This window comes from Microtus pennsylvanicus, chromosome 11 (assembly GCF_037038515.1).
Source record: "Microtus pennsylvanicus isolate mMicPen1 chromosome 11, mMicPen1.hap1, whole genome shotgun sequence".
NCBI lineage: Eukaryota > Metazoa > Chordata > Mammalia > Rodentia > Cricetidae > Microtus > Microtus pennsylvanicus.
This window is the reverse complement of record NC_134589.1, coordinates 10738270-10761315: the sequence shown is the minus strand read 5'-3', so window position 1 is coordinate 10761315 and position 23046 is coordinate 10738270. Positions and strand designations below refer to the sequence as shown.

The 23046-nt window shown below is 49.7% G+C and overlaps 3 protein-coding genes across 14 annotated transcripts; 2 read left to right on the top strand and 1 right to left on the bottom strand.

Annotated features, from left to right (window-relative positions):
* The first annotated feature begins 527 nt into the window (after positions 1-527).
* Srsf2 (serine and arginine rich splicing factor 2) lies at positions 528-3661 on the top strand. Of its 8 annotated transcripts, none has more exons than XR_012912254.1 (4): positions 528-1066; positions 1318-1628; positions 2627-2731; positions 3229-3661. XR_012912254.1 is itself a non-coding variant. In XM_075990191.1 (3 exons), exons 1-2 carry the CDS (start codon positions 705-707, stop codon positions 1619-1621), a joined length of 666 nt encoding a protein of 221 aa, XP_075846306.1. In that variant the 5' UTR covers positions 528-704; the 3' UTR covers positions 1622-1628; positions 2627-3661. The 8 variants fall into 8 exon arrangements, 3 of the variants coding, with proteins under 3 accessions (XP_075846306.1, XP_075846307.1, XP_075846305.1); XR_012912253.1 differs by adding an exon at positions 1895-1998 and having other exon boundaries at positions 2627-3661; XR_012912255.1 differs by having other exon boundaries at positions 1318-1998.
* A 223-nt stretch (positions 3662-3884) lies between these two features.
* Positions 3885-10143, bottom strand: Mettl23 (methyltransferase 23, arginine). 3 transcript variants are annotated; one of them, XM_075990195.1, is made up of 5 exons: positions 9847-10143; positions 5351-5482; positions 4448-4685; positions 4289-4373; positions 3885-4188 (listed from the first exon to the last, which is right to left on the bottom strand). In XM_075990195.1, exons 1-5 carry the CDS (start codon positions 9928-9930, stop codon positions 4023-4025), a joined length of 705 nt encoding a protein of 234 aa, XP_075846310.1. In that variant the 5' UTR covers positions 9931-10143; the 3' UTR covers positions 3885-4022. The 3 variants fall into 3 exon arrangements, with proteins under 3 accessions (XP_075846310.1, XP_075846311.1, XP_075846309.1); XM_075990196.1 differs by having other exon boundaries at positions 5378-5482; positions 9847-10142; XM_075990194.1 differs by lacking the exon at positions 5351-5482 and having other exon boundaries at positions 9847-10079.
* A 40-nt stretch (positions 10144-10183) lies between these two features.
* Jmjd6 (jumonji domain containing 6, arginine demethylase and lysine hydroxylase) lies at positions 10184-17482 on the top strand. Of its 3 annotated transcripts, none has more exons than XR_012912250.1 (7): positions 10184-10607; positions 10983-11371; positions 13172-13458; positions 14057-14192; positions 14624-14717; positions 15441-15579; positions 17101-17482. XR_012912250.1 is itself a non-coding variant. In XM_075990189.1 (7 exons), exons 1-7 carry the CDS (start codon positions 10479-10481, stop codon positions 17230-17232), a joined length of 1263 nt encoding a protein of 420 aa, XP_075846304.1. In that variant the 5' UTR covers positions 10195-10478; the 3' UTR covers positions 17233-17482. The 3 variants fall into 3 exon arrangements, 2 of the variants coding, with proteins under 2 accessions (XP_075846304.1, XP_075846303.1); XM_075990189.1 differs by having other exon boundaries at positions 10195-10607; positions 14057-14154; positions 14629-14717; XM_075990188.1 differs by lacking the exon at positions 14624-14717 and having other exon boundaries at positions 10203-10607.
* The last annotated feature ends 5564 nt before the right edge of the window (positions 17483-23046 follow it).

Here is a 23046-nt window from a genome sequence, read left to right as displayed (position 1 = left end):
GGGGGGGGGGGGGGGGGAGGGGAGGGGGGAGGAGTGGGCCCGAGTGCCCCGAGCTAAAGACAGGAACGGCGGGAAGTGGGGGAAATCTGAGGTGGCCGGGGACACAGAGGCAAATGGGAACAAGGAGCACCCCTGTGACCGAGGAGGGGCGAAGGGCTGGGCAGAAAGGCGCGTGGAGCTCGGGCATTGGCGTGGGGAGGAAGGCGGGGTCCGCCGGGTTGCGCTTCCTCTTCCTCCTTGGGGGGGGGGAGGAATGGGGACTCAGTGCTTCCCCCTCCCCCTGGGGCCTCGCCGGCGGAAAGAGCATTTGGCGGGCTTTCTAACTGCCTGCACGGGCCGCTCCCCCTCCCCGCCGCAGTGACTGCGCGCTTTCTGCCCGCCCGCCGCGCTCTGCGCAGGCGCGCGCGGTCGGGGCGGGGCGAGCGGCCGCGACGTTACGGTACGGGACGGGACGAGCCAATCAGGAGATTCATTTCCGGGTGGCGCGGGCGCCATTTTGTGAGGGCGGCTATAAAGGCGGCCCGGCGCCAGCCCGCCCGCTCAGTTGCTGTTGGGAGCGTGTCGGGTGGGTCTGCTCTGCGCCGGCCTCGCAGCTTCCCCACGCGGACTCACTGCCGAGAGAGGCGCGGCCTGCTGCCGCCGCCACGGCCAGAGGAGGCCGCGGATCCTGCTGAGGGCGAGGGCCCGCTCGCCGCTTCGCAGCCATGAGCTACGGCCGCCCGCCTCCCGATGTGGAGGGCATGACCTCCCTCAAGGTGGACAACCTGACTTACCGCACCTCGCCCGACACGCTGAGGCGCGTCTTCGAGAAGTACGGCCGCGTCGGCGACGTGTACATCCCGCGGGACCGCTACACCAAGGAGTCGCGCGGTTTCGCCTTCGTCCGCTTCCACGACAAGCGCGACGCCGAAGACGCCATGGATGCTATGGATGGGGCGGTGCTGGACGGCCGCGAGCTGCGGGTGCAGATGGCGCGCTACGGCCGCCCGCCCGACTCGCACCACAGCCGCCGGGGCCCGCCACCGCGGAGGTATGGCGGCGGCGGCTACGGACGGCGGAGCCGCAGGTGAGCGGGGCGAGGGCCTGGGCGGGACGGGAGGCCGGCGGGCGCACAAAGGTGCACGGAGCACGTGGAGCGGGCCCCTCCCTCGCGGCCTGGGCGGCGGCGGGCCCGGCCGCACCGTGTGAGACCCCGCCTCGCGGCGAGGGAAATGGCGCCTGGCAGCCAGATAATGGCGGCGGGGCGGGTGGAGCGGGCGGGGCTGGGCCGGCGGCCTGCAGCTCGCTCACGCTGTCTCGCTCGCGTCCCGCCTGCAGCCCGAGGCGCCGTCGCCGCAGCCGGTCTCGAAGCCGGAGCCGTTCCAGGTCCCGAAGCCGCTCTCGCTACAGCCGCTCCAAGTCTCGGTCCCGCACCCGGTCCCGCTCGCGCTCCACCTCCAAGTCCAGGTCTGCGCGAAGATCCAAGTCCAAGTCGTCCTCGGTCTCCAGATCCCGCTCGCGGTCCAGGTCCAGGTCGAGATCCAGAAGTCCTCCGCCCGTGTCCAAGAGGGAGTCCAAGTCTAGGTCGCGTTCCAAGAGCCCCCCCAAGTCTCCAGAGGAAGAAGGAGCAGTGTCCTCCTAAGAAAACGGTAATGTCTGCAGGAATCCGAGCCGCAGCCTGAGTCCCTGGGGTTGAAGTAGGTTTTTTGAGCCATGCTAGCGCGAGTGACTCCTGATGTGACAAGAGTACTGTCTGAGGTTACTCGGCTTTGGGAGTAATGCTGAAGAGGGGTCTTCAGAGAGGATTGTGTAGAGCTTAAGTAATAATGGCTGTTTCATACTGTTTGAGACCTATTAATGAAAATGACTATTTCTTGCTGTTTTTATCCAACGTCTGCATTTTCCCCCTTTAAAGCTGCGGTCTCCTGTTTGATAAAAGAATATTGGCCAGTATTGCAGATTTTAACTGATTTGGCTGATCCTCCAGGGACCAGTTTCTGTGGGCGTGTATTGGAGCAGGTTTGTCTTTACACGTTAAAGATGCACTATCCTCATAGAGCAAAACAATCAGTTCAACTGTTGTTGTACTGACTGGGACTTCTTACTCTAATGGATGTGGCAAATGAATTGCGATTAAGAAGCAGTGAACTTTTGGAATCCCAAAAGAAAGTTACAGGTATTGCACTGGGTGGGGAAAGGATAGTGTGTCTTTAACTCTCAAATTGTTTGGTCCTATTATTTTTTTAAAGGAAAGGGCCCTAAGCTGATAAGAACATCCTCAACTGCCAAACGTTTCATTTTCAAACATCTTAAAGGGTAGACTAATTTCTGATAGCAAGTTTTATTTGGATACAGCCCCACCCCGCCCTCCCGCTTTTTGTTTTTTTTTCTTCCTCCCCTTGCCATTTTTTTGTCTTGGTTATCTGACCAAGAATCACATTCAGACTTGTGCTGGTGGTAGCCTTTGGGAGAATTCTCATTTGGGCCTTTAATAAACTGACAGTGGCCAGGTGGAACCTTGTGTAACCTCCTTGTTTCACCAGAGCCTTACTTAGTAAGTACGTGTCTGAAACTGAAACCATGTGCACTGGGCACCTGTGTGTGTGGTAGTAGACGGTAAGCTGAATCTCTCTCTTTTCAAACCTAGATGGATCGGCAAGCAGCTTAACAGAGGACTTTGGGGAAAGGACCACAAACTCAGTCCGTCCGTCAGTGGAAGAGTCCTTGGAACAAGCAACTGGCTATTGAAAAGGTTATTTTGTAACATTTGTCTAACTTTTTACTTGTTTTAATCTGCCTCAGGTGGCAAACATCATTTTATGTGCCATTGTGTTGCTGTTATTCAAATTTCTTGTAATTTAGTGAGGTGAGCGACTTCAGATTTCATTATTGGATTGGATATTTGAGGTAAAATTTCATTTTTGTTTATAGTGCTGACTTTTTTTGTTTGAAATTAAACAGATTGGTAACCTAATTTGTGGCCTCCTGACTTAATAAGGAAACGTTTGCAGCCATTACACACAGCCTAAAGCTGTCAGCAGATTGACTCAGCATTGCCTTCACTCCTTAGAATTAAAACCCACGAAAGTTGGTGTCATTGTTTATATATGTTATTTACCTTCAGGTCTAAATGATAATCTGAACCCAAATTTGTATAAAGACTTTTCAGGTGAAAAGACTTATTTTTTTTGAAGGATTGTTTACCAAATACAATTCTAATCTCTTCTCTTATGTATTTTTGTGCACTAGGCGCAGTTGTGTAGCAGTTGAGTAATGCTGGTTAGCTGTTAAGGTGGCGTGTTGCAGTGCAGAGTGCTTGGCTGTTTCCTGTTTTCTCCTGGTTGCTCCTGTGTAAAGATGCCTTGTCGTGCAGAAACAAATGGCTGTCCAGTTTATTAAAATGCCTGACAACTGCACTTCCAGTCACCCGGGCCTTGCATATAAATAATGGAGCATACAGTGAGCACATCTAGCTGATGATAAATACACCCCCTCCCTCAAAAAAATGGTAAATCTGATCCTCGTGTATGAACTTAATCAGAAAATGTTAAGGAAGCAAATGGTTTGTAACTTTGTAAGTACTTAAAAACATGGTGTATCTTTTGCTTATGAATATTCTGTACTATAACCATTGTTTCTGTAGTTTGATTAAAGTGTTTTCTGGTGTTAGCTTTTTTGAGAATATGTCTTGGTCTTTTTTCCTCGGTTTAATCTAAAGACCTATGCAATGCATTACTTTGTTAACGGCCTTTTAACAGTGTAAGGGTACAATGTTGGAATACCATTTCTCTCACGAGGAGAATGCTAGATGAACCTAAACCCAACACTTTCAGTAGCATCTTGAGGTCTTAAAATGGTGTCTTGACCCAGAGTGTGTCCTGGTTAATGATTGAGAGTAATCCAAGTCCTTTTTCAAGTGTTTTAATTTGTTAAAAAGTTGTTGCCTGTGAGTGTATCTTGTGCATAACATCTCAGGCAGATGGCTCATCTTAATGCCAGGTGTATTGAGTCTTGACACTGTCCCGAACAGCTAGAGGTACAACTCAGAAGCTGTTCTTCCGTAAGGAGACAACCAGCATTTCAACAGTATGCCTTCCTGGGAGGGCAGACTCCGCTAGAGCTTCCTTGTCTGCATCAAATGACTCCAGAGGAACATGGACACATTTCATATCCCACTTGTAGAGCAAGTCTTCAAGTGACCAGTCAGCACTGAAAGGAAATAAATTTTTTTAGTGATTCATGCTTTTTCTGTTTAATGCATTTTGATTATCATTAAGAAAATTAGCAAATTGAAGCTGTCCATACTCACCTCCTGACCTGATAGGTAGACCAAAATTGAGCTTTGGGGTTCCTCTGCATCAGAAAGTACACTGTGGCTAAAATGCTTTCAAAATCTGGGGTGGGGGGAACAGCAGTGAGTTTTATGCAACATGTGCGTGCTAGGTCTTTTTTTGCAGATTAAGCTTACCTTCTGGTTCAAAGAACACATCAGATGCAAGGATGATGTCTTGTGGTGGTAAAGACAACAGGTCCTTGGTTATGTGGCCCCATGTCAGCCCTACAACTTGAACGTATGACAGGTCATTGAGTTGACAGCTTTGTCGGCAGATCTCCAGACAGTGGGGCAGCTCTGAGCTGTCAGATAGTATGACTTCAGCACCACACTTAGCAGCCAGAATCCCTGGAAGACTCACTCCAGCTCCAATCTAAATAATGGAAATAAAATTTGGGACTCAAAATGAGACAGTCTATGCTCCCTGGCTGGCTTTGAACTTTGGCCTGCCTGCTCCCAGGGCTGGAACTAAAGGCTGGCAACACTGCCTCTGGCAACAAGCAGCACTCTGGACTTAAAGGTTGATTTGCTGAGAAGTGGCACATTTGCCTGCTTAAATCAAAGGATGTTGCTTCCATATTGCAAAAATAATTGCAATACAGGTTTGTCCTGTCTTGGAAATGGGATCTGGAACAACGGACAGATAGGTGGATTGAATAGCCAGTTGTGCCGCTAACTGCTATTGCTTTTATAGCTAAGTATCCAGATCTATTTTTTTTTTTTTGAGAAAGGATTTCTCCGTGTATCTCGGCTTTCCAAGTGCTGGGATTAAAGGTGTGTGCCACACTGCCAAAGAATGTACAGTGTTCTGCCTACATGTCAGAGGACACCAGATCACTTAGATGGTTATGAGCCACCATGTGGTTGCTGGGAATTGAACCTAGGACCTCTTAATTGAAGCCAATGCTCTTTAATGGCTGAGCCACCTCTCCAACTCAATACTTGTTTTTAATTGGAAATGTGAAGATTTTACTAATTTGGAATTTCAAAGCCAGCCAAGCTACCTGATATAAAAATACATAAATACTAATAGCTCACATGTGGAAACTTACTGGGTCCTGTTACCTCTAAGACAGCTTTGCCTGGCAGAGATCTTCTGTGAAACCACAAGTATTGGGCCAGGACTACAGCACAGGGCCAAACATACATCCCATATTGGACGTGCAAGACCTATAAAGAAAATTTCCATATGAATACTTTATGCACTGTCAGTCCTGACACACACATGGTCGTGTACTAGTTCTGAAACTATTTCTAGGCTGGCCTCAATCCTGAGTAACCAAGGGCTTTGTGGACGATACTGCCAGCTCCTCAAGCGTTTTATGTGCATGAGTATTTTGCATACATGTATGTATATGCACCACTTGCATGCCTAGTGCCTCTAAAACCAGAAGAGGGTGTTGGAGCCCCTGGAACTAGAGTTAAACATGGCTAAGCTTCCATGTGGGTGCTGGGAACTAAAACTAGGTCCTCTGTAAGAGCAGCAAGTACTCTACCCGAGTCATCTGTTCAGCCCCTCCACAAGCATTTAAACTGAGACTTCAAACAGTTAAGGGCTAGAGTATACACTGTACATAACTATATACTGGACAATGATGGGCAAAGAATAGGTAATTTTGGTTGGTAATAATGCTACTACAGCCGGGTGGTGGTAGTGCACACCTTTAATTCTAGCACAGGCAGATGGATCTCTTGAGTTCTAGGCCAGCCTGGTCTACAGAGCAAGTTCCAAGAGAGGCTCCATAGCTACTGAGAAATCCTGTCTGAAAAACCAGTAAGTATTAAATGAATGAATGAATGAATGAATGAATGAATAAATGATAACAATAATAAAGCAAGGTGAAGTAAGGGTGTAACACATGAAGACGGGTTGCCCAGAAAAGTGCCTCTGGTCTGATCTAGGCACAGCTCTGAGGGGGAGGTTGGAGGTTTACTGACCTGTGCATCTCCTGGCCACAGAAATTTACAAATTCTAAGTACAAGAAGATGATGTTGGACAAGCCCTATCCTTCATCTCTATTTTCTGGGAGATTTTCAAGTAAAGGATGACTTGGACGCTAATGACAAGCCCTGCAGTCTTAGGAAGATGTCTCACAAAAGGAGGTATATGTGGAGCTAAAGACAGAAAGATAGTCTTTGGAAAGAACTAGAATTATTCAGGATGTGGTTCCCAGCTGTAATTCTATCACACAGGAGGAAGAAGGAACATTATTATAAGTTCAAGGCCAGCCTTATCTACATAGCAAATCAAAAGCCATCAGGGCTAGACTTCTAGACTCTGTCTGGAAAAAAAAAATCGAAACTCCTAAAGCAATCAAAAAAACTAGAATCTGGGGAACATTTATCAAAAAGGGAAAGGGCCTCTGAATTGAGTCTCCCCCACCACCATCCCCAAACACCCCACCCCAGGCTCAAACTCCAGATCCAGCTATTTGATTTTACATGACCTCCTTGTCAGGGCTTCCGTCTCAACTGCACGTATGATCTCCATAGGGTAATAATTTTCAATGCCACACACAAAGCACTGCATATTAGCAACAGAAATCAAAGCTGGCCTGTCTTCTGGAGACGGGTGCCCCTGTTAGGGTGACAGAGAATGACAAAAACTATCAAAGCTGTACAGGAATCAGGTCCATTCAGGAACAGTGCATGGATGGTTGTGATGGGACAGTGTTCACTCCAGCACTAGACAGGAAGGCCAAAATAACAACAATAATAAATAGGGGTTGGGAAGATTGCTTTTCCAGAAAACCAGGGTTCAGTTCCCAGCACCCACATGGTAGCTCACAACTGTCTGCAACTCCAAGGTCAGGCACCAATGCACATAAAAAATAAAATACATATGTATATGCACATACATATATACATAAATGAAGTTACAGGGTTAAAAAATAGGGGTAGCTAGATGATTCAGCAGGTCGGAATGCGAATCTCCTGATCTTCATTTTCTGAGACATAATCGGTATGTAGCCCTGGATGTCCTGGAATTGGCTATGCAGACTACACTGGCCTCAAACTCCCAGTGATTCTCTTGCCTCTGCCTCTTGAATGCTGGGATTAAAGAAGGGATTAAGGGCATGGGCTACTATGCCCAGCAAAAGCTAAATCTTTTTTTAAAAAATGAAGCAGGGTATGGTGGCGCATGGCTTTAATCCACTTGAAAGGCATGAGTGGGCAGGTCGCTGGTAGTTCCAGGCCAGCCAGAGGTGCATAGTGAGCTACAAAAAAATAGCCGAAGAGAAGTGTACGACCCTGACTCAGTCACTAGGAAGCCACAGGAATCAAGTTCTGTCTTGGTTTGCCTTTTATGCTGTCTTTCTTTCTAACACTGAACTACTGAGGCAGGACAGACTGGGAAAATCAAGAAGACATGGGAAAGTAAAGATCTCATCTCAGAGTCTGGCTGAAGTCTCTCATTGGGTAAGGGTCAAATATCAGTACAACTAACAAAATTCACTGTGAAGTTTCAGAGGAACAATGTTCTTTATAGAGATATTTCAAACCCAAATGTTAAAACAGCAAACAAGAACCAGCAGGGTGTGGTGGTGGCACACACCTTTAATCCTAGCACCTCAGGAATTAGAGGCAGGCAGATCTCTGTGAGTTCAATACCAGCCTGGTCAATTCCAGGACAGCCACAGCCAGAAAAAATTAAAATAGAGGAACTCCTTGGAGTGAAAATAAATCTGTCATGTTTTTTTGTTTTGTTTTTTGTTTTTCAAGACAGGTTTTTGCTATAGCTTTTGGAGCATGTCCTGGAACTCGCTCTGTAGACCAGGCTAGCCCTGAACTCATAGAGATCCACCTGCTTCTGCCTCCCGAGTGCTGGGATTAAAGGTGTGCGCTACTGCCCAGCTAAGTCTGTCTTTTGAATATAACCTCACAGCTTTTCCAGTTGTAATCAGCAACTTTCTGAGAGTTTCACGAACAAGGTTATAAACATGTCAACACCCTTAGACCGAGTATAATTAAAGATTCCTTTGACTCTTGTAGCACATGGTTTTGACATCACTGTAATCCTTCCTGTCCAATGCACCTCACTAATTTCACCCTGGGACTTTTTCTAAAAAAAAGGTTTATTTATTTATGTATGAGTGCTCCATCTGCATGTACACCTTTATGCCAGAAGAGGGGCATCAAATCCTACAAGGGATGGTTGGGAGCCACCATGTGGTTGCTGGGAACTGAACTCTGGACCTCTGTCTCTCCAGCCCCCATCCTGTGATCTTATTTACTAAAAGAAAAGTTTCTTAGAAATCCCTTAAATTTAGCTTCAGAAGCTACAAAATCGTGCAAATGGCTGGGCAGTAATCCCAGCACTGCACTCCGGAGGCAGAGGCAGGCGGATCTCTGTGAGTTCGAGGCCAGCCTGATCTACAAAAGCTAGTTTCAGGACAGGCTTGATAGCTACAGCGAAACCCTGTCTAGAAAAACAAACAAACAAAAGAAAAAAAGAAATTGTGCATATGGCATATGTGCATAAGACAGTTAAGTGCAGCTTTCTGCACTTGTAAAGCCTGTACCTATGCATTGTGTCCTTTTCCTAAACGTCTATATACCCCCAAACTTAAATCCAGGTTATAATGTTAATAGCCGCCCACTCTGCTTCATACTGATTTGCCTTGAAATGTTTTTCTGTAGTACAGTCAAGCACACCTGCTTCGCTAGGTGGAGGTGGAGGAGGCGGCCCCAGAGGCTTTCATCCTACCTTTAGTCCCATCAGGCAGCCTGTTCTACAGAGCGAGTTCCAGGACAGCCAGGGCTACACATAGAAACTCTGTCTCAACAAACCAAAAACAAAAGAATCTTTACTTCACTTGGGCAGAAGCGTCTGCCAAGAATGCAGGCTGCTACAGGTGACAGGATAGGTTGGCACCTTCTGCTGCCACTGCTGCCGGGAACGCCTACTGGGATAGCTGCTCACATTACAGCCTGAAAAGCCTTTGTAAACCCGACTATCAGGGGAAAGTCAATATTCGGAGCTAGGGTAGCTATAAGCTCGGAGGAACAAGTCACGGCAGATGCAAAAAATTTTATTGTGCTGTTGGAGACAGGAACCCCTGGACCCATAACTTAGGAGCTCAGAAGTACAACTTTCGCCTAGCACGTATGAGGTCTTGGGTTTGACAGCCAGAACAGAACAAAAGAGTATGGTGGCGCACACCTACAATCCTGGGGAGGAGGAACAGGGGTTCAATGTCAAGTCTGCCTGAGCTCAAAAATAAAACAAAAAGGGTGATGGAGACTTGCCTAACAGCGGCTGGATTCAATCAAGAGTACTCAGAGGCGTGGGGTGGTGGGGTTAAGATATAGTAGTAAATGCTTTTCAAAAAAGCTCAAAGCTAGCACCGCAGGCTAAGAAAGCCACTTTCCTGGAAGAAACACTCGGTGCCTCCGTCCTAGCATGGTCCCTCAATGTCTCACTGGAGCACGTTTTAATTCCTCACCGAGCTCCATACCAGACCTGCTGCTAAATCCCTCACTCCCTACACCGCCATCAGGGAGCGCTTCCACGTGAGTGCCGCTGCACGCACCTGCGGGACGCGGACCTCCAGCACGGCCCCATGGGCTCCAGGGCCTGACTCCTCCCGGAACCGAAAGCGCTGAGCCCCGGCCATGAGGCCGCGCTCGCACGGAGGGGAATCGGGGCACCCCAGGTCAGGGAGCGGTGGAGGGCGCTCGGCGCGCGGGAACGCCGGGCCGGTGGGGCCGTGCCACGTGGCCGCGAGACGAGACGAGCCTGCTGGACGCTCTCCAAACGAAACCCAGACGGCTGCGGCGGCAGCGAGCCCGGCCGGAAGCGGACGGCGGGGAAGCGACGCGCAGCCGGAAGTGGAGCTTAGGCCGCAGCGGGGCGGGGCAGGGCGTCAGCAAGTCGACCTTCCCAACATGGCGCCCAATCGGCGCGCGTGAAGGCGGATCTCGCAGGGCGCGGAGGCCAATGGCCGTCCCCTGGAGGCGGTGGGGCGGGGAGGACGGCCGCTGCTCGCCCAACCGGGAGCTCCGGAGATGGCTGGGGAGTGAATTTTCTGGAAGGCGACTTTAAAGGCGCCTTGCCCGGAGCGAAGGGCGTTTCGGTGCCGCGCCGGCCGGAGAGGGCGCTTTTTGGTGGCAGGAAGCGAGCCGCGTCGCGGTCGTGGCGGAACCAGACGGTGACCCGCTCAGGATGAACCACAAGAGCAAGAAGCGCATCCGCGAGGCCAAGCGGAGTGCGCGGCCCGAGCTCAAGGACTCGATCGACTGGACCCGGCACAACTACTACGAGAGCTTCCCGCTGAGCCCTGCGGCCGTGCCGGTGAGCGGAGCGCGGGGCGGCCGGTGTGCGGCTCCGGGCGGGGCCTCCCGGGCAGCGGCTGTCCGCTCCCCGAAGGCCACTCGTCCCCAGACCCTTCCCGCAGCCGGGCTGTCACAGCTCGCTCATTAATGGGAGCTTCGAGCCTGCCCCTCCTCCCTCCTTCCTTCCCTCCCTCGAAGGGGTGGCCCTGGGTGCGACGTGCTCACTCTCACGCACGTGGGCCTCCCTCCCCCTGGAGGAGCCAGAGGCGCGGTCATCGCTAATGCCTGTCATTGCCGGTGTGTGTCGTTGCTAATTGGCCCCGTGGGACACCTTTCCCCGCCACCGGACTTGTTCTGTGTTTTAACGGGACAGGTCTTTTGTTGTTTCCTCCAGGATAACGTGGAGCGGGCTGATGCTGTGCAGCTGTCGGTGGAGGAATTTGTCGAGCGCTACGAGAGGCCTTACAAGCCCGTGGTTCTGCTGAATGCCCAGGAGGGCTGGTCCGCGCAGGAGAAATGGACTCTGGAGCGCCTCAAAAGGAAATACCGGAACCAGAAGTTCAAGTGCGGCGAGGATAACGACGGCTACTCGGTGAAGATGAAGATGAAATACTACATCGAGTACATGGAGAGCACCCGTGACGACAGTCCCCTTTACATCTTTGACAGCAGCTACGGCGAACACCCCAAGAGAAGGAAACTTCTGGAAGACTACAAGGTGCCCAAGTTTTTCACGGATGATCTTTTCCAGTACGCGGGCGAGAAGCGCAGGCCCCCGTACAGGTAAAGTGTTCCGTATCCAGTGTGCCAAAGCCCGAGGCAGGGTGGGTAGCAGAGCCCGTTCTAACCTGTGAAAGTAGTGAGTGGTTCCTTTATGGTCTGCTCGGAGGACTAATTCCATTGCTCTGGGGGCCACCCAGACACCTGGCTGCAGCCCTCTAAGTCTCCAGTCATCCAGCGCTTTTCCCCCCCTAAGTGCAAGCCTGCGCACCAGTGCTGAGGAGACCAGAGGGCGGCAGATCGTCTGGGGCTGGTGGATGACTGTGAGCCACCACCATACTGCACTGAGTGGGTGCAGAGAGAATTAAATTAAACTTTGGTGTTTAATTAAACCTAGGAGTCAGTGCTCCTAGCCTCCAGTCCAGCCCCAGGGCATTTAAATGTAGAATTCAATTGTGACGACCGCCTTTTTATTTTATTTTTTTTACTTATTTTTGTTTTTCAAGACAGGGTTTCTCTGTGTATCTCTGACAGTCCTGGAACTCTGTAGACCAGGCTGACCTTGAACGCACAGAGTTCCGCCTGCTTCTTGCCTGCTTCTGCCTCAGTGCTGGGATCAAAGGCGTGCGCTGCCGCCGCCACCCGGCTGAGGCAATTGCTTAATAAAAAATTTTACTTATATTTTTGCAAGTGTGATTTACTGTAATTTATATTTTTGTTTTTTTGGGGGGTCTCACTGTATATTTCTGCCTATCCTGGAATTTCCTATGTAGACCAGGCTGACCTCAAACTCACAGAGATCCTGCCCGCCTCTGTCTCCCTAGTGCTGGGATTAAATATGTTCAACACCACACCCAGCTATATTTTATTATTTATTGAGGGGCACATGTGCCACAGCATGCATGTAGCCTTCAGAGGAGCCTGTTCTCTCCACTATAGTGCGGGTTCCAGAGAGTTTTTGTTTGTTTTCTTTGAGACATAGTCTCACTATGTAGCTCTGGTTGTTCTGGAACTCGTTATGTAGACCAGGCATGCCTCCAACTCAGATCACCTGCCTCTGCCTCTGGAGTGTTGGGATTAGAGACGCTAGGCCCAAGCTAGGCAGTGGTGGCGCACGCCTTTAATCCCAGCACTGGGGAGGCAGAGTCAGGCAGATTTCTGAGTTGGAGGCCAGCCTGATCTACAGAGAGCAAGTTCCAGAACAGCCAGGGATACACAGAGAAACCCTGTCTTGGAAAAACAAAACAAAAGCCACTAGGCCCAGCTAGGTTTGAGGTTTTGGAGGCGGTCTTGCTCTGTAGCCCTGGCAGGCCTTAAATTGACAGATCCACCTGCTTCTCCAGAGTGTTGGGGTTAAAAGCTTGGGCTACCACAGCCAGCTGATAGATAACCTGTCTTTTTCTTTTTCTTTTTTTTTTTAAGAGTCTATGCTTACTGGTAATAACCTGTCTTTTTAAAAATGTCCAGCAAGCCGGGCGGTGGTGGCGCACGCCTTTAATCCCAGCACTCGGGAGGCAGAGGCAGGTGGATCTCTGTGAGTTCGAGACCAGCCTGGTCTACAAGAGCTAGTTCCAGGACAGGCTCCAAAACCACAGAGAAACCCTGTCTCGAAAAACCAAAAAAAAAAAAAAATAAATAAAAATAAAATAAAATAAAAATGTCCAGCAAAAATTTCTATCAGTGATTTTTCTTTTTCCTGTTAGACATCAGTCCGTATACACTTTATTTAATGCTGCGCACCAGAATTTGTAGTCTCTGAAGTAAATACAGCATAATGTGTGATGGAGTACCATAGAGACTTTACTTTCATGCCAAGTACATTTCAGGTACCCTTCATGTCTTCTCCATGTTTCCATCCTGTAGGTGGTTTGTGATGGGGCCACCACGTTCTGGAACTGGGATTCACATTGACCCTCTGGGAACCAGTGCCTGGAATGCCTTAGTGCAGGGCCACAAGCGTTGGTGCCTGTTCCCAACAAGCACTCCCCGAGAACTCATCAAGGTGACCCGAGAAGAAGGGGGGAACCAACAAGATGAAGCCATTACCTGGTTTAATGTTATTTATCCACGAACACAGCTTCCAACCTGGCCGCCAGAATTCAAACCCCTGGAGATATTACAGAAACCAGGAGAGACTGTCTTTGTACCAGGTACAGATGAGCCAGAAGAAGCTGTTCTTCACAGCTCTGACTGTATTTTGTAATTGCACTGAGTTCTTATTTTGGGGTAAAATTATAGAATGAGACAGAAATCCTTTCCTGTCATACGTGCCCGCTGTGATGATAGGGTTAGGATTCTAAGTTAAAGGAAGTGCATCTGTCTTCACATTCCATGGGCCGAGACCCTGTTACCTGCTCTCCCTAAGTTGAGTCCCAGGCTCTGCCTGCTTTTTGTGGCTTTTGCTAGAGTGCAGAATTGGCTGGGCTAAGTTGGAAAATCCCAGCCAGCCAGAGCTACATTTCGATAGATGAAGTTTCCAGAAGTGAAAATATTTAAGGGCTAGGGGTTCTCCTAAAACTTCTGCCTTTACAGTGTTAGTCGCAGCTTTCGGTGACCAGGAGTCAACACATTTGAGGCAGACAGTCTGTCACCAGCGCCCAGCTGTGCCTTCTAACAGGAAAGCAGCCGTAAACAGTAGAGAAAGTGAGGGCATGGCTGTGCAGAGTCAGACACCAGGTCACCTGCGGTCTCTTGGTCAGGAGCAGCAGGGCTGATCCCTACTGAATTATTTATTTGTTGGATTTCCAGGGGGCTGGTGGCATGTTGTTCTCAATCTTGACACCACCATTGCCATCACCCAGAACTTCGCCAGCAGTACCAACTTCCCTGTTGTGTGGCACAAGACGGTAAGAGGGAGGCCAAAGTTGTCAAGGAAGTGGTACAGGTGAGAAACCTTTCCTTTCTTTTGCTTTGTTCCAGTTCCTTCCCCAGAGATGGAAAGGGGAGCGTTGTCTGCTGCAGTACCGTGCTTGGGAGTAGCTGGGCCTTGGAACCTGTGGTAGAGAGGGCCCAAGGTCAGGGCCAGCTGTCAGGGTGTCTGTAGCCTCCAGGTGGCAGGGAGCAGCTCTGCATGTTTGGCCGTAGTCACAGTTGGGATTGTTTCTCTTTTGTTTTCACTCTGTTTTCTTCCTTTTTCTTATTCTTTTTTTTTTTTGGTTTGTTATTTTTTAAAAATAAAAACTAGCATTAGCACCAAAAAAAGTCTTTGTTGAGGTTTTCTTTATTTTCCCCCAGAAACATATTCATTTGAACTTACTACCTTCAGTTCTTGTGAGGCAACTGCCCTGGAGACTTAGCTCCTCTGTTTATCCACAGAACAGATACAGCACGGGCAGCGGCAGTGCAAGCCACCCCCAGCCACCCCGTGCCACTGTGTCCCAACCCTGACCTGGAGGGACCAGCTCTCGGGGTAAGAGAGGGATTCTGGCTTGCTCAGTGCTCTGCCTCCCTGCTGAGAGGCCAGCAAGGGTGGTGGCTTCTATTCCCCTGGATTCTGGGGCATGAGGCCCTCTCGCTCTGCCCTGCAGGCCACTCCAAGGCCTCTGCATACGCAGGTCCTTTGTTGCTGGTCACAGTGGATGTCAGATTAGGTTGCTGCTGGGGAGGGCTGCTGCTCTTAGCGTCAGCTCAGTCTCTCTTCCAAGTGACGGGGGTGGGCTCTCTTGTGTGACGTCTTATTTCTTATAAACCTAATTATTCCTGCTCTTTCTAGTATAATATAACCAGCCCCACCCCCTTCACTAGCACCGTGCTGTGGGAAGGAAAGACTTTAAAAGAAAGAAAACAGATCAGCTAGAAAAGACTTAGGGAGGAAAGTAGGAAAGGAGCTGTTTCTCTCCAGGGAGTTCTCTAAGGACCTCCCCCTCTGCCAGGAAACTCGGCCTCCAGAGGTGTGTGTGTGTGGCTGGTGCTCCTTCAGGCGTGTAGCACTAGAATGTAGTTTTCCTTCAGCGAATGTGGGCAGCCCACGTGGTCTGTCCTAGCCCAGTTGTGTCTCTGGGAGCCACTCCCGCTGATGCACTAGGGGTTTCCAGGTGCTGCAAGCAATGGAGTCCTCCACTTTGAGGCTGTCATTTTGAGTGGGTGTGGCCACCAACTGTCACAGCCCTGAGAACTACCTCTTGCCCTTCAGGATCTTGAAGCAGGAGCACCCTGAGCTGGCAGTCCTGGCCGACGCTGTTGACCTCCAAGAGTCCACAGGCATCGCTTCTGACAGCTCCAGCGACTCCTCCAGCTCTTCCAGTTCCAGCTCCTCCGACACGGATTCAGAGGTGAGGCCCTCGGCTGCCCCGGGCAGGGGGAGTGGAGCACAGGATTCTCACACACAGCCATTCCTGCAACTGCACCCTTTCCCAGCTTCACAGGCCTGTAGCTCCATCTGTGCAGAGGTGCTGGGAGTGCTGGGGGGGGGGTGCACACAGCGGGGCTTCCAGCTTTGTTCTGACCACAAAGCCTTCATTAGACGCTATGGATGGTAAAACTGAAGCCCAGAAACAGGCAAACCTGCTTTAGTTAACACTGGTGCTACGCCCTAACTGATGTCACCGTCACCATCACTGATACTTGCCTAGCCTAGGAAGGTTCTGTCTTCAATGCCTAGTAATTCAGGGAAAGGAGGGATTTTTATCCAGGTGTATTTTGGTTTTTTTGTTTTTAGGAACAGGGTTCTCTGTGTAACTCTGACTGTCCTGACAGTCATCTAACATCTGCACTGCCTCTCAAGTGCTGAGATTAAAGGCATGCAACACCACACCCGGCTTTTTTGGTTTTTTGAGAGACAGGGTCTCTCTATGCAGCCCTGCTTTCTTAGAATTCACTATGCAGACCAAATGGCCTCAAAATCACAGCCATCCCCCTTCTGCTTCCTGAGAGCTGGATTTGTTTTTAGAATTTGTTTTATTTTGTTTTCTATTTTTGAGACAGTCTCATTCTGGCTGTGGTTGTCCTAGAACTCGCTCTGTAAACCAGGCTAGTTTTGAACCCACAGAGATCCACCTGCCCCAGCTTCCTGAGTGATAGGATTAAAGATGCATCACCACACCCTGCTTTTTTTTTAAATGCTTATTATGTATACAATATTCTGTCTGTGTGTATGTCTACAGGCCAGAAGAGGGCACCAGACCTCATTCCAGATAGTTGTGAGCCACCATGTGGTTGCCAGGAATTGAATTCAGGACCTTTGGAAGAGCAGGCAATGCTCTTAACCACTGAGCCATCTCTCCAGCCCTCCACACCCTGCTTTTTTATTTAAACATTATGGTTTGGCCGGGCGGTGGTGGCGCATGCCTTTAATCCCAGCACTCGGGAGGCAGAGGCAGGCGGAACTCTGTGAGTTCGAGGCCAGCCTGGTCTACAAGAGCTAGTTTTAGGACAGGCTCCAAAGCCACAGAGAAACCCTGTCTCGAAAAACCAAAAATAAATAAATAAATAAATAAATAAATAAAAAATAAAAATAAACATTATGGTTTGAAATACCTTTCTACAGAGATATATTTGCTATCTGAACATTGCTTCTCTGTATACAAACCTCACAGTGAATTTTGTCCTTTAGAAGAGCAGGCAGTGCTCTTGGCCACTGAGCTGTCTCTCTAGCTTCTAATATTATATTGATTTATTATGCGTGTGCCTCTGCATAGAAGCGTTTGCCGTAGTACAGATGTGGAGGGCAGAAAATGACTTGTAGTTGATTCTCTCCTTCCATGTGAGCCCCAGGGATGAAGTTCAGCATCAAGAACCTTTGCCCACAGAACCATCCCCCAGCCCTAAATTGTTTTTTCTTTCCCTTTGTCCAGTGTGAGTCTGGATCTGAAGGTGATGGGACCACACACCGCAGGAAGAAGAGGAGGACGTGCAGCATGGTGGGAAATGGGGACACTACCTCACAGGATGACTGTGTGAGCAAAGAACGCAGCTCCTCCAGGTGACCACATGTGGCTGCTGTCTATGCAAGGATGTGCCGGCTGCCACGGGCAAGGCCCAAGCCTCGGGAGGGCAGCCCACTGGAATCTGCAGAACCAGGGAGCTGACACCGGAGAATGAGGACGCTCAGAGTGGGAATTTGTAGCATTTGGTACAGTGACTTGTTCTCCATGGTCATGTCTTATCCTAAGGGCAAAGGTGTGTGGATGGTGCCAAGGAAGCCCTTTATCTATTTAATAAAAATAATCCATTTTATATCTTGGACAGATTTCCTTGGGCATACTAGAGTCTCTCTGTGCGCCTTTCCTGTGGTGTGTGTGTGTGTATGTGTGTGTGTGTGTGTGCTGGGCTGCACCTAGAACAGCTCTTGGCTTCTTGTATAACATCTTAACCATCCCTCCCGACTTGTTTAAAAAGAGTGAGAAACAGAAAAACAAGACTGGATCTAAGCCAGGTGTGCAGGTGTGGGTGACGTTTGCTTTAATCCCAGCACTCAGGAGGCAGAGGCAGGCAGAGCTCAAGTTCAAGGCCAGCCTGGTCTACAGATGGTGTTCTAGGACTGCCCAGGCTACCGTGGGTGGGCGGATGGATGGACAAGCTGGATTTAAGTAAGTAAACTTGAGAACCAAGAGTCTGCTGGCACCTGTCCTGTACGGAGAGTGACAGGTGGCCGATTGGACCTGTGAGGTGCACTGATTGGTGGTGCAGGAGACAGTGCAGGTGAGTGACAGTCCTGTTGCCCTTGTCTCTGAGTCCTTGAGTATTAACTGCGTAATAAAAGTTCAGGATCCTAGCTGTTTTATTCTGTTGTGCTATCTCTTTGGTTTGACTGGAGCTCAGTGAGGAGAATTAGATTGTCTTCGCAGTTGAGTCTATGGTGCTTGTGTGCATTCCCCCCTGGTTGTCCCTTCCGTGGCCAGGCTTAGGTGTGCCCTCTGCCTGTGAGTCATTTCCTACTCTCCCGCCTGTGCTTGGGAGGTGACAGCTGTCACGTGAGGTCTGAGATTTCCCCATTTCGGGTAGGGACAGTTGAGACAGTATCTGACTGCATAGTCATGCAGGCTTCGAAGTCAGGAGCCTCCTGCCTCAACGTCCTAAGTGCTAGAGTCATGCACCACCAGGCAAGTATGCTCATCCTTGGGTTTTGTTTTTTTTTTGTCATTGTTTGTTATTTTGTTTCTCGAGACAGGGTTTTTCTGAGTAGCCCCGGCTGTCCTGGAACTCCGTTCGTAGACCAGGCTGGCCTCGAACTCACATAGATCTGCCTCCTCTGCCTCAAATGCTGGGAGTGAAAGCGTGCGCCACCATACCTACACCACCACGTTGTGGTGTTCTATCTTAGTGTTACCATCCAGCCTTGGCCCAGCTGTGCTGTCTACATGACAATTACAGGCAGTAAATGCTCTCCGCGGCGGGATTAGGGACCCTTGTGGGGCGCTGTGCTCATCGTTGAGCAAACAGAATCCTTGGGTGGTTCCTGTGTAAGCTGTTAGTTGCCACCGTCTGAGTTCTCATCTTCTGCCCCTACCTTACCCTCTGTCTTTGACTGTGCATCTTTCTTCTTTGGGCAGATGCTGTAGCGTTTCCAGGAGTGTGCATGCTCGGCCGGCACAGTGCCACACTGGCACCGATTCGATGGTTAAGAAATCTCTGTGCTGTCATGTTTGAGTGTTCTGGTCGGCCCTGTGACTGTGAGAACCTGGTCATTGTTTCACTGTGTGTCACCTTCCGCTGTTGGTATCCAGGCAGAGCAGAGAGTGGTGAGGCCTTGATCTGTGTAAGAAGTACCCGAGTGTGTGCCGTCTTCTGGACCTCATTGTGGTTCAGAGTGACCCGGCTTCATGACCTACACCTTTGCCCACCACTTGGTACCATATTAGGGTTATTTTGCACAGGGGAGTCTGAAATCTCAGTGTGGTATATTTTGGGGGAACAGTAGAGGACATGACTGGGCCTCCGGGGAGGTGGTGCTGGGGTTTTTGTCTCAGAACTTGAGTTGTAAAGAGGCCAGTTCCCACACACGATGAATCAGTAAGGAATGCCGTGTCTACAGGGGACATCATGATTGGTGTCTTCATACTTCCTATCCACGTGCATCAAGGGTGGCTTGTATATGCGGGAAAGAAATCCTTGCATGGAGGTGGCAGTTTTCAGGGTGTCGGGTTCTTCTGAAGAGCTCTGGTGGAATTGACCAGCAAGCACCTTGCTTGCCCCCTAGACTTACCTGCTCGCCTTCACCTGTCCCTATAGCCCAGGAAAGTAGTCAGAGAGGAGGTTTGTCAAGGTCTTGTCCCAGGCCAGACTGCCTGTGATGTGGGGAGCATTTTGATGCTCTGGAACTGTGGCGCTGCCTGTAGAATACCCCAAGACGTGGGTCTCAAGGGGACTTCAGGGTCTCTGCCAAGTGCTGCCTGGCAGTGTTTCTGTTTGAAAAGCACTCTGCCACCTTCAGACAGCCTTTCCCCTGCGTTGCTCCTGGATGCCTCTTACCCTTTACCACTGTTCCTGTCCCAACCTGTTTAAAAAGGAGGGCCAGGGAGAGGGCTTGGCAGGAAAGAGCAGGGGTCACCAAGACAAAACCTTAGTTCTACCCCAGAACCAACATGGTAGAGTGAGAGAACAGACTCCCTTAGGTTGTCTTCGGACATACACACACACACACCTTCAGTCCTAGTACTTGGGAGGCAGAGACAGGCAGATCTCTGAGTTCGAGGTCAGCCTGATCTACAGAGTGAGTTCCAGGATAGACAGGGCTACACAGAGAAACCCTGTCTTAGAAAACCAAAACGGGGTGGGGTGGGGACAAGAGAGATGGCTCAGATGTTAAGAGCACTTGCTGCTCTCACAGAGGATCAGGGTTTGATTCCTAGCTTCCACATGGTGTTCTAGTTCCAGGAGATCCTCCTCTTACCTCTGCAGGCACCATGCACACACGTGGTACATACACATAAAAATAAATCTTAAAAATAAAATAGCTGGGGGCTGAGAGATGGCTCAGAGGTTAAGAGCACTGCCTGCTCTTCCAAAGGTCCTGAGTTCAATTCCTGGCAACCACATGGTGGCTCACAACCATCTGTAATGAGATCTGTTGCCCTCTTCTGGCCTGCAGGCATACACGCAGAAAGAATACTGTATACTTAATAAATGAATAAATATTTAAAAAAATAAATAAAATAAAATAGCTGGGGGCTGAAGAGATGGCTCAGAGGTTAAGAGCACTGGCTGCTCTTCCAGAGGTCCTGAGTTCAATTCCCAGCAACCACATGGTGGCTCACAACCATCTGTAATGAGATCTGGTGCCCTCTTCTGGCCTGCAGACAGAATACTGTATACATAATAAATATTTTTTTTTAAAAAAAAGCTGGCATAGTGGCATATGCCTTTAATCTCAGCACTTGGGAGACAGAGGCAGGCAGATCTCTGAGTTCCTAGTCTTTAATGGAACATAGCAGAGCTTGTCTGAAAACTAATAATCAATACTGTTTTTAAAAAAATCTAGTAAAATGCCGGGCGGTGGTGGCGCATAATGGCATATGCCTTTAATCCCAACACTCGGGAGGTAGAGGCAAGCGGATCTCTGGGAGTTCGATGCCAGCCTGGTCTACAAGAGCTAGTTCCAGGACAGGCACCAAAGCTACAGAGAAACCCTGTCTCTAAAAACCAAAAAAAAAAAACTAGTAAAACAAGACGCCGAGTATTATATGCCAGTAGTACAGCAGCAACAGGCAAAGTGGGAGGATCAGCTGAGCTCCGGATTTCAAGATTAGCCTGGACCACAGAACAAGGGAGGTTAGGCAAGTGGATCAGGAGTTCAAGGCCAGCCTCTGGGCTGCAGAGCAACTTCAGGCCCAGCCTGGGCTGAATGAGATCCTATTTCAAAACAAGTTAAAAATTGAAATAAAACAAGCAACTAAAGAAGAGGTCTCTTTGCCACCAGGGGGCGGGATGAGGCACAAAGCCAGTAGCCTGGGAGGTACAGAAATCTCGAATGGACAAAGCAGCTCTCCTAGTTCTCCCCTCCCCACCCCGGATGCCAGAGGTGCCTCCCAGTCACTCAACTTCATCAGAAACGGGTGCCTAACCATCCTGCAAAGAAGTGTGTGGTTTATTCTAGCCAGGCCAGCGGTTCTGCACCCGTTTCTGCTTACTGTCCCTCTGGACACCATCAGATACGCTCCCCTGTGGAAGCAGAGCAAAGGCAAAACAGAGGGACTGAGTAGAGTTGTGGCCCAGTGCTCGGGATAAGGAGCCTGCGCCTCCCACCTGCTCCCTCTCTTGACATGCGCGAGAACGGTAACAGAATAGAGAATTCAGCAACACTAGACTGCTGAGCCACAGGCTGGTCTTATTAAACCAAAGAGCTGGGTTGATAAGAAAGAGCAGAACAAAAGATGCCACGTGGAGTCTTCCAGAACATTCACCATCAGCCTGGTGAATCCCACACCATACAGTTGCTCCTCTGTGGTCCTAGCCCTATGGGCCTAGGGTCCCATCCCGGAGGAGAAAGCCACCTCAGCAGAAGCACCATCCCAGTCTTGCTTGATTGCAGATCTCCAGTTCCTAGTTGTTCAAGTCTTGAGCAGAATTTCTAGTGCCTGCAGATACATCAGGGACAGGCCTGGGCCCCTGCCTGCGTGGGGCTCAGTGGGCAGCGGCTGATGTTCACAGGAAGCTGGTGAGGTAGGAGGCTTGAAGGAGTGCCTTGCCGCAGTCAGCTCTCACCAGAGGTAGGCATTAGACGGAAGGACGCGAACCACCCTAGCGGTATGCTTGTGCACATCTGGAGAGCAGCTGAAAGGCTTGAGCTAAAGATGGGGCAGTTGCTTGTGCTGTGCCAATGCTTTGCACAGCTGGAGACCCTTGAGCTTTAGGCAAGGGGTTGGGATGGGAATGCAGCAGATGTAAGGGTGCTGTGTAGGAGGCAGGTGTGAGGATGCCGCGGTGGGTCCCTTAGCTGTGTGTGGCATTACCACAGAAATGAATTCTGATGAGTTCAACCTGGGCTCTGGCTCCTCGTAACACCCCATGTCCTTGTCAAAATGATACACGGATTTCAGTATATACTGTCTCCATCCCAAAAGTGGGGTCCCTTCCTTGTAGCTCAACTGTGTCTTATTGTTTAGTTCAAGAACTTGAAACACTTATCCCCCAGGAATCTCCCCAGGGGGAACCTGCCCAAACCTGCTCTCTCCATGGTAACTGGATGCCTCAGAGGAACCAGGCTGCCCTGAGCACCCTAGTCTCTTACAGTTATCAGAGTACCAAACAATCTGGCCCTCCCACTCCGGCTCTACCGCCAAATGCTTGTGGCTCTGCAAGGTATAAAGCTGATCATCACTTCAAATAGAGCAAGCGATTTGGGATTGTGTCTTTTGCAGTGTTTTCTCCTCCTTTCTGACTCTCCAGTCAAGGTCACGAGAATATACTCTGTTAGCAGAACAGACTTTCTGTTGTTTCTTGAGACAAGTTCTCGCTGTGTAACCCTGGCTGTCTTGAAACCTGCTATTTAGACCAGGCTGGCCTCTAACTCAGAGATCCACCTGTCTCTGCCTCCCAAGTGCTGGGATTAAGGACGTCTGACACCATGCCCGGCTCCAGTACGTCATTAAAATACATTTTATAGCCAGGCATAGTGGACAAGATTAATAAAAACCCTGAGACAGAAATTGGGGTTCAACCTGAAGGTCAGAAAAGCAAAACAGGCAGCCACTGGCCCTTAGATCTACGTCAATTCAGAATGGCAATCCTGCCTCCAGGAATCTCAGAATGAGACTGTGTGTGTGAGCTGCCTCCTCCCTTCTTACACTCCTCTCTAGGGC

Bases quoted from the DNA above. Each gene is read 5' to 3' on its own strand.
- Mettl23 (XM_075990195.1), bottom strand. From the start codon at position 9,930: ATGGCCGGGGCTCAGCGCTTTCGGTTCCGGGAGGAGTCAGGCCCTGGA. The intron at 4,686-5,350 runs GTGAGCTATTAG...TCCATTATTTAG, and splicing joins GACCCAGTAAGTTTCCACAT to ATTGGAGCTGGAGTGAGTCT. The intron at 4,189-4,288 runs GTGAGTATGGAC...ATTTCCTTTCAG, and splicing joins TCTACCTATCAGGTCAGGAG to TGCTGACTGGTCACTTGAAG.
- Srsf2 (XM_075990191.1), top strand. From the start codon at position 705: ATGAGCTACGGCCGCCCGCCTCCCGATGTGGAGGGCATGACCTCCCTC. The intron at 1,067-1,317 runs GTGAGCGGGGCG...TCCCGCCTGCAG, and splicing joins TACGGACGGCGGAGCCGCAG to CCCGAGGCGCCGTCGCCGCA.
- Jmjd6 (XM_075990189.1), top strand. From the start codon at position 10,479: ATGAACCACAAGAGCAAGAAGCGCATCCGCGAGGCCAAGCGGAGTGCG. The intron at 11,372-13,171 runs GTAAAGTGTTCC...TCCATCCTGTAG, and splicing joins AAGCGCAGGCCCCCGTACAG to GTGGTTTGTGATGGGGCCAC. The intron at 15,580-17,100 runs GTGAGGCCCTCG...CCCTTTGTCCAG, and splicing joins CCTCCGACACGGATTCAGAG to TGTGAGTCTGGATCTGAAGG.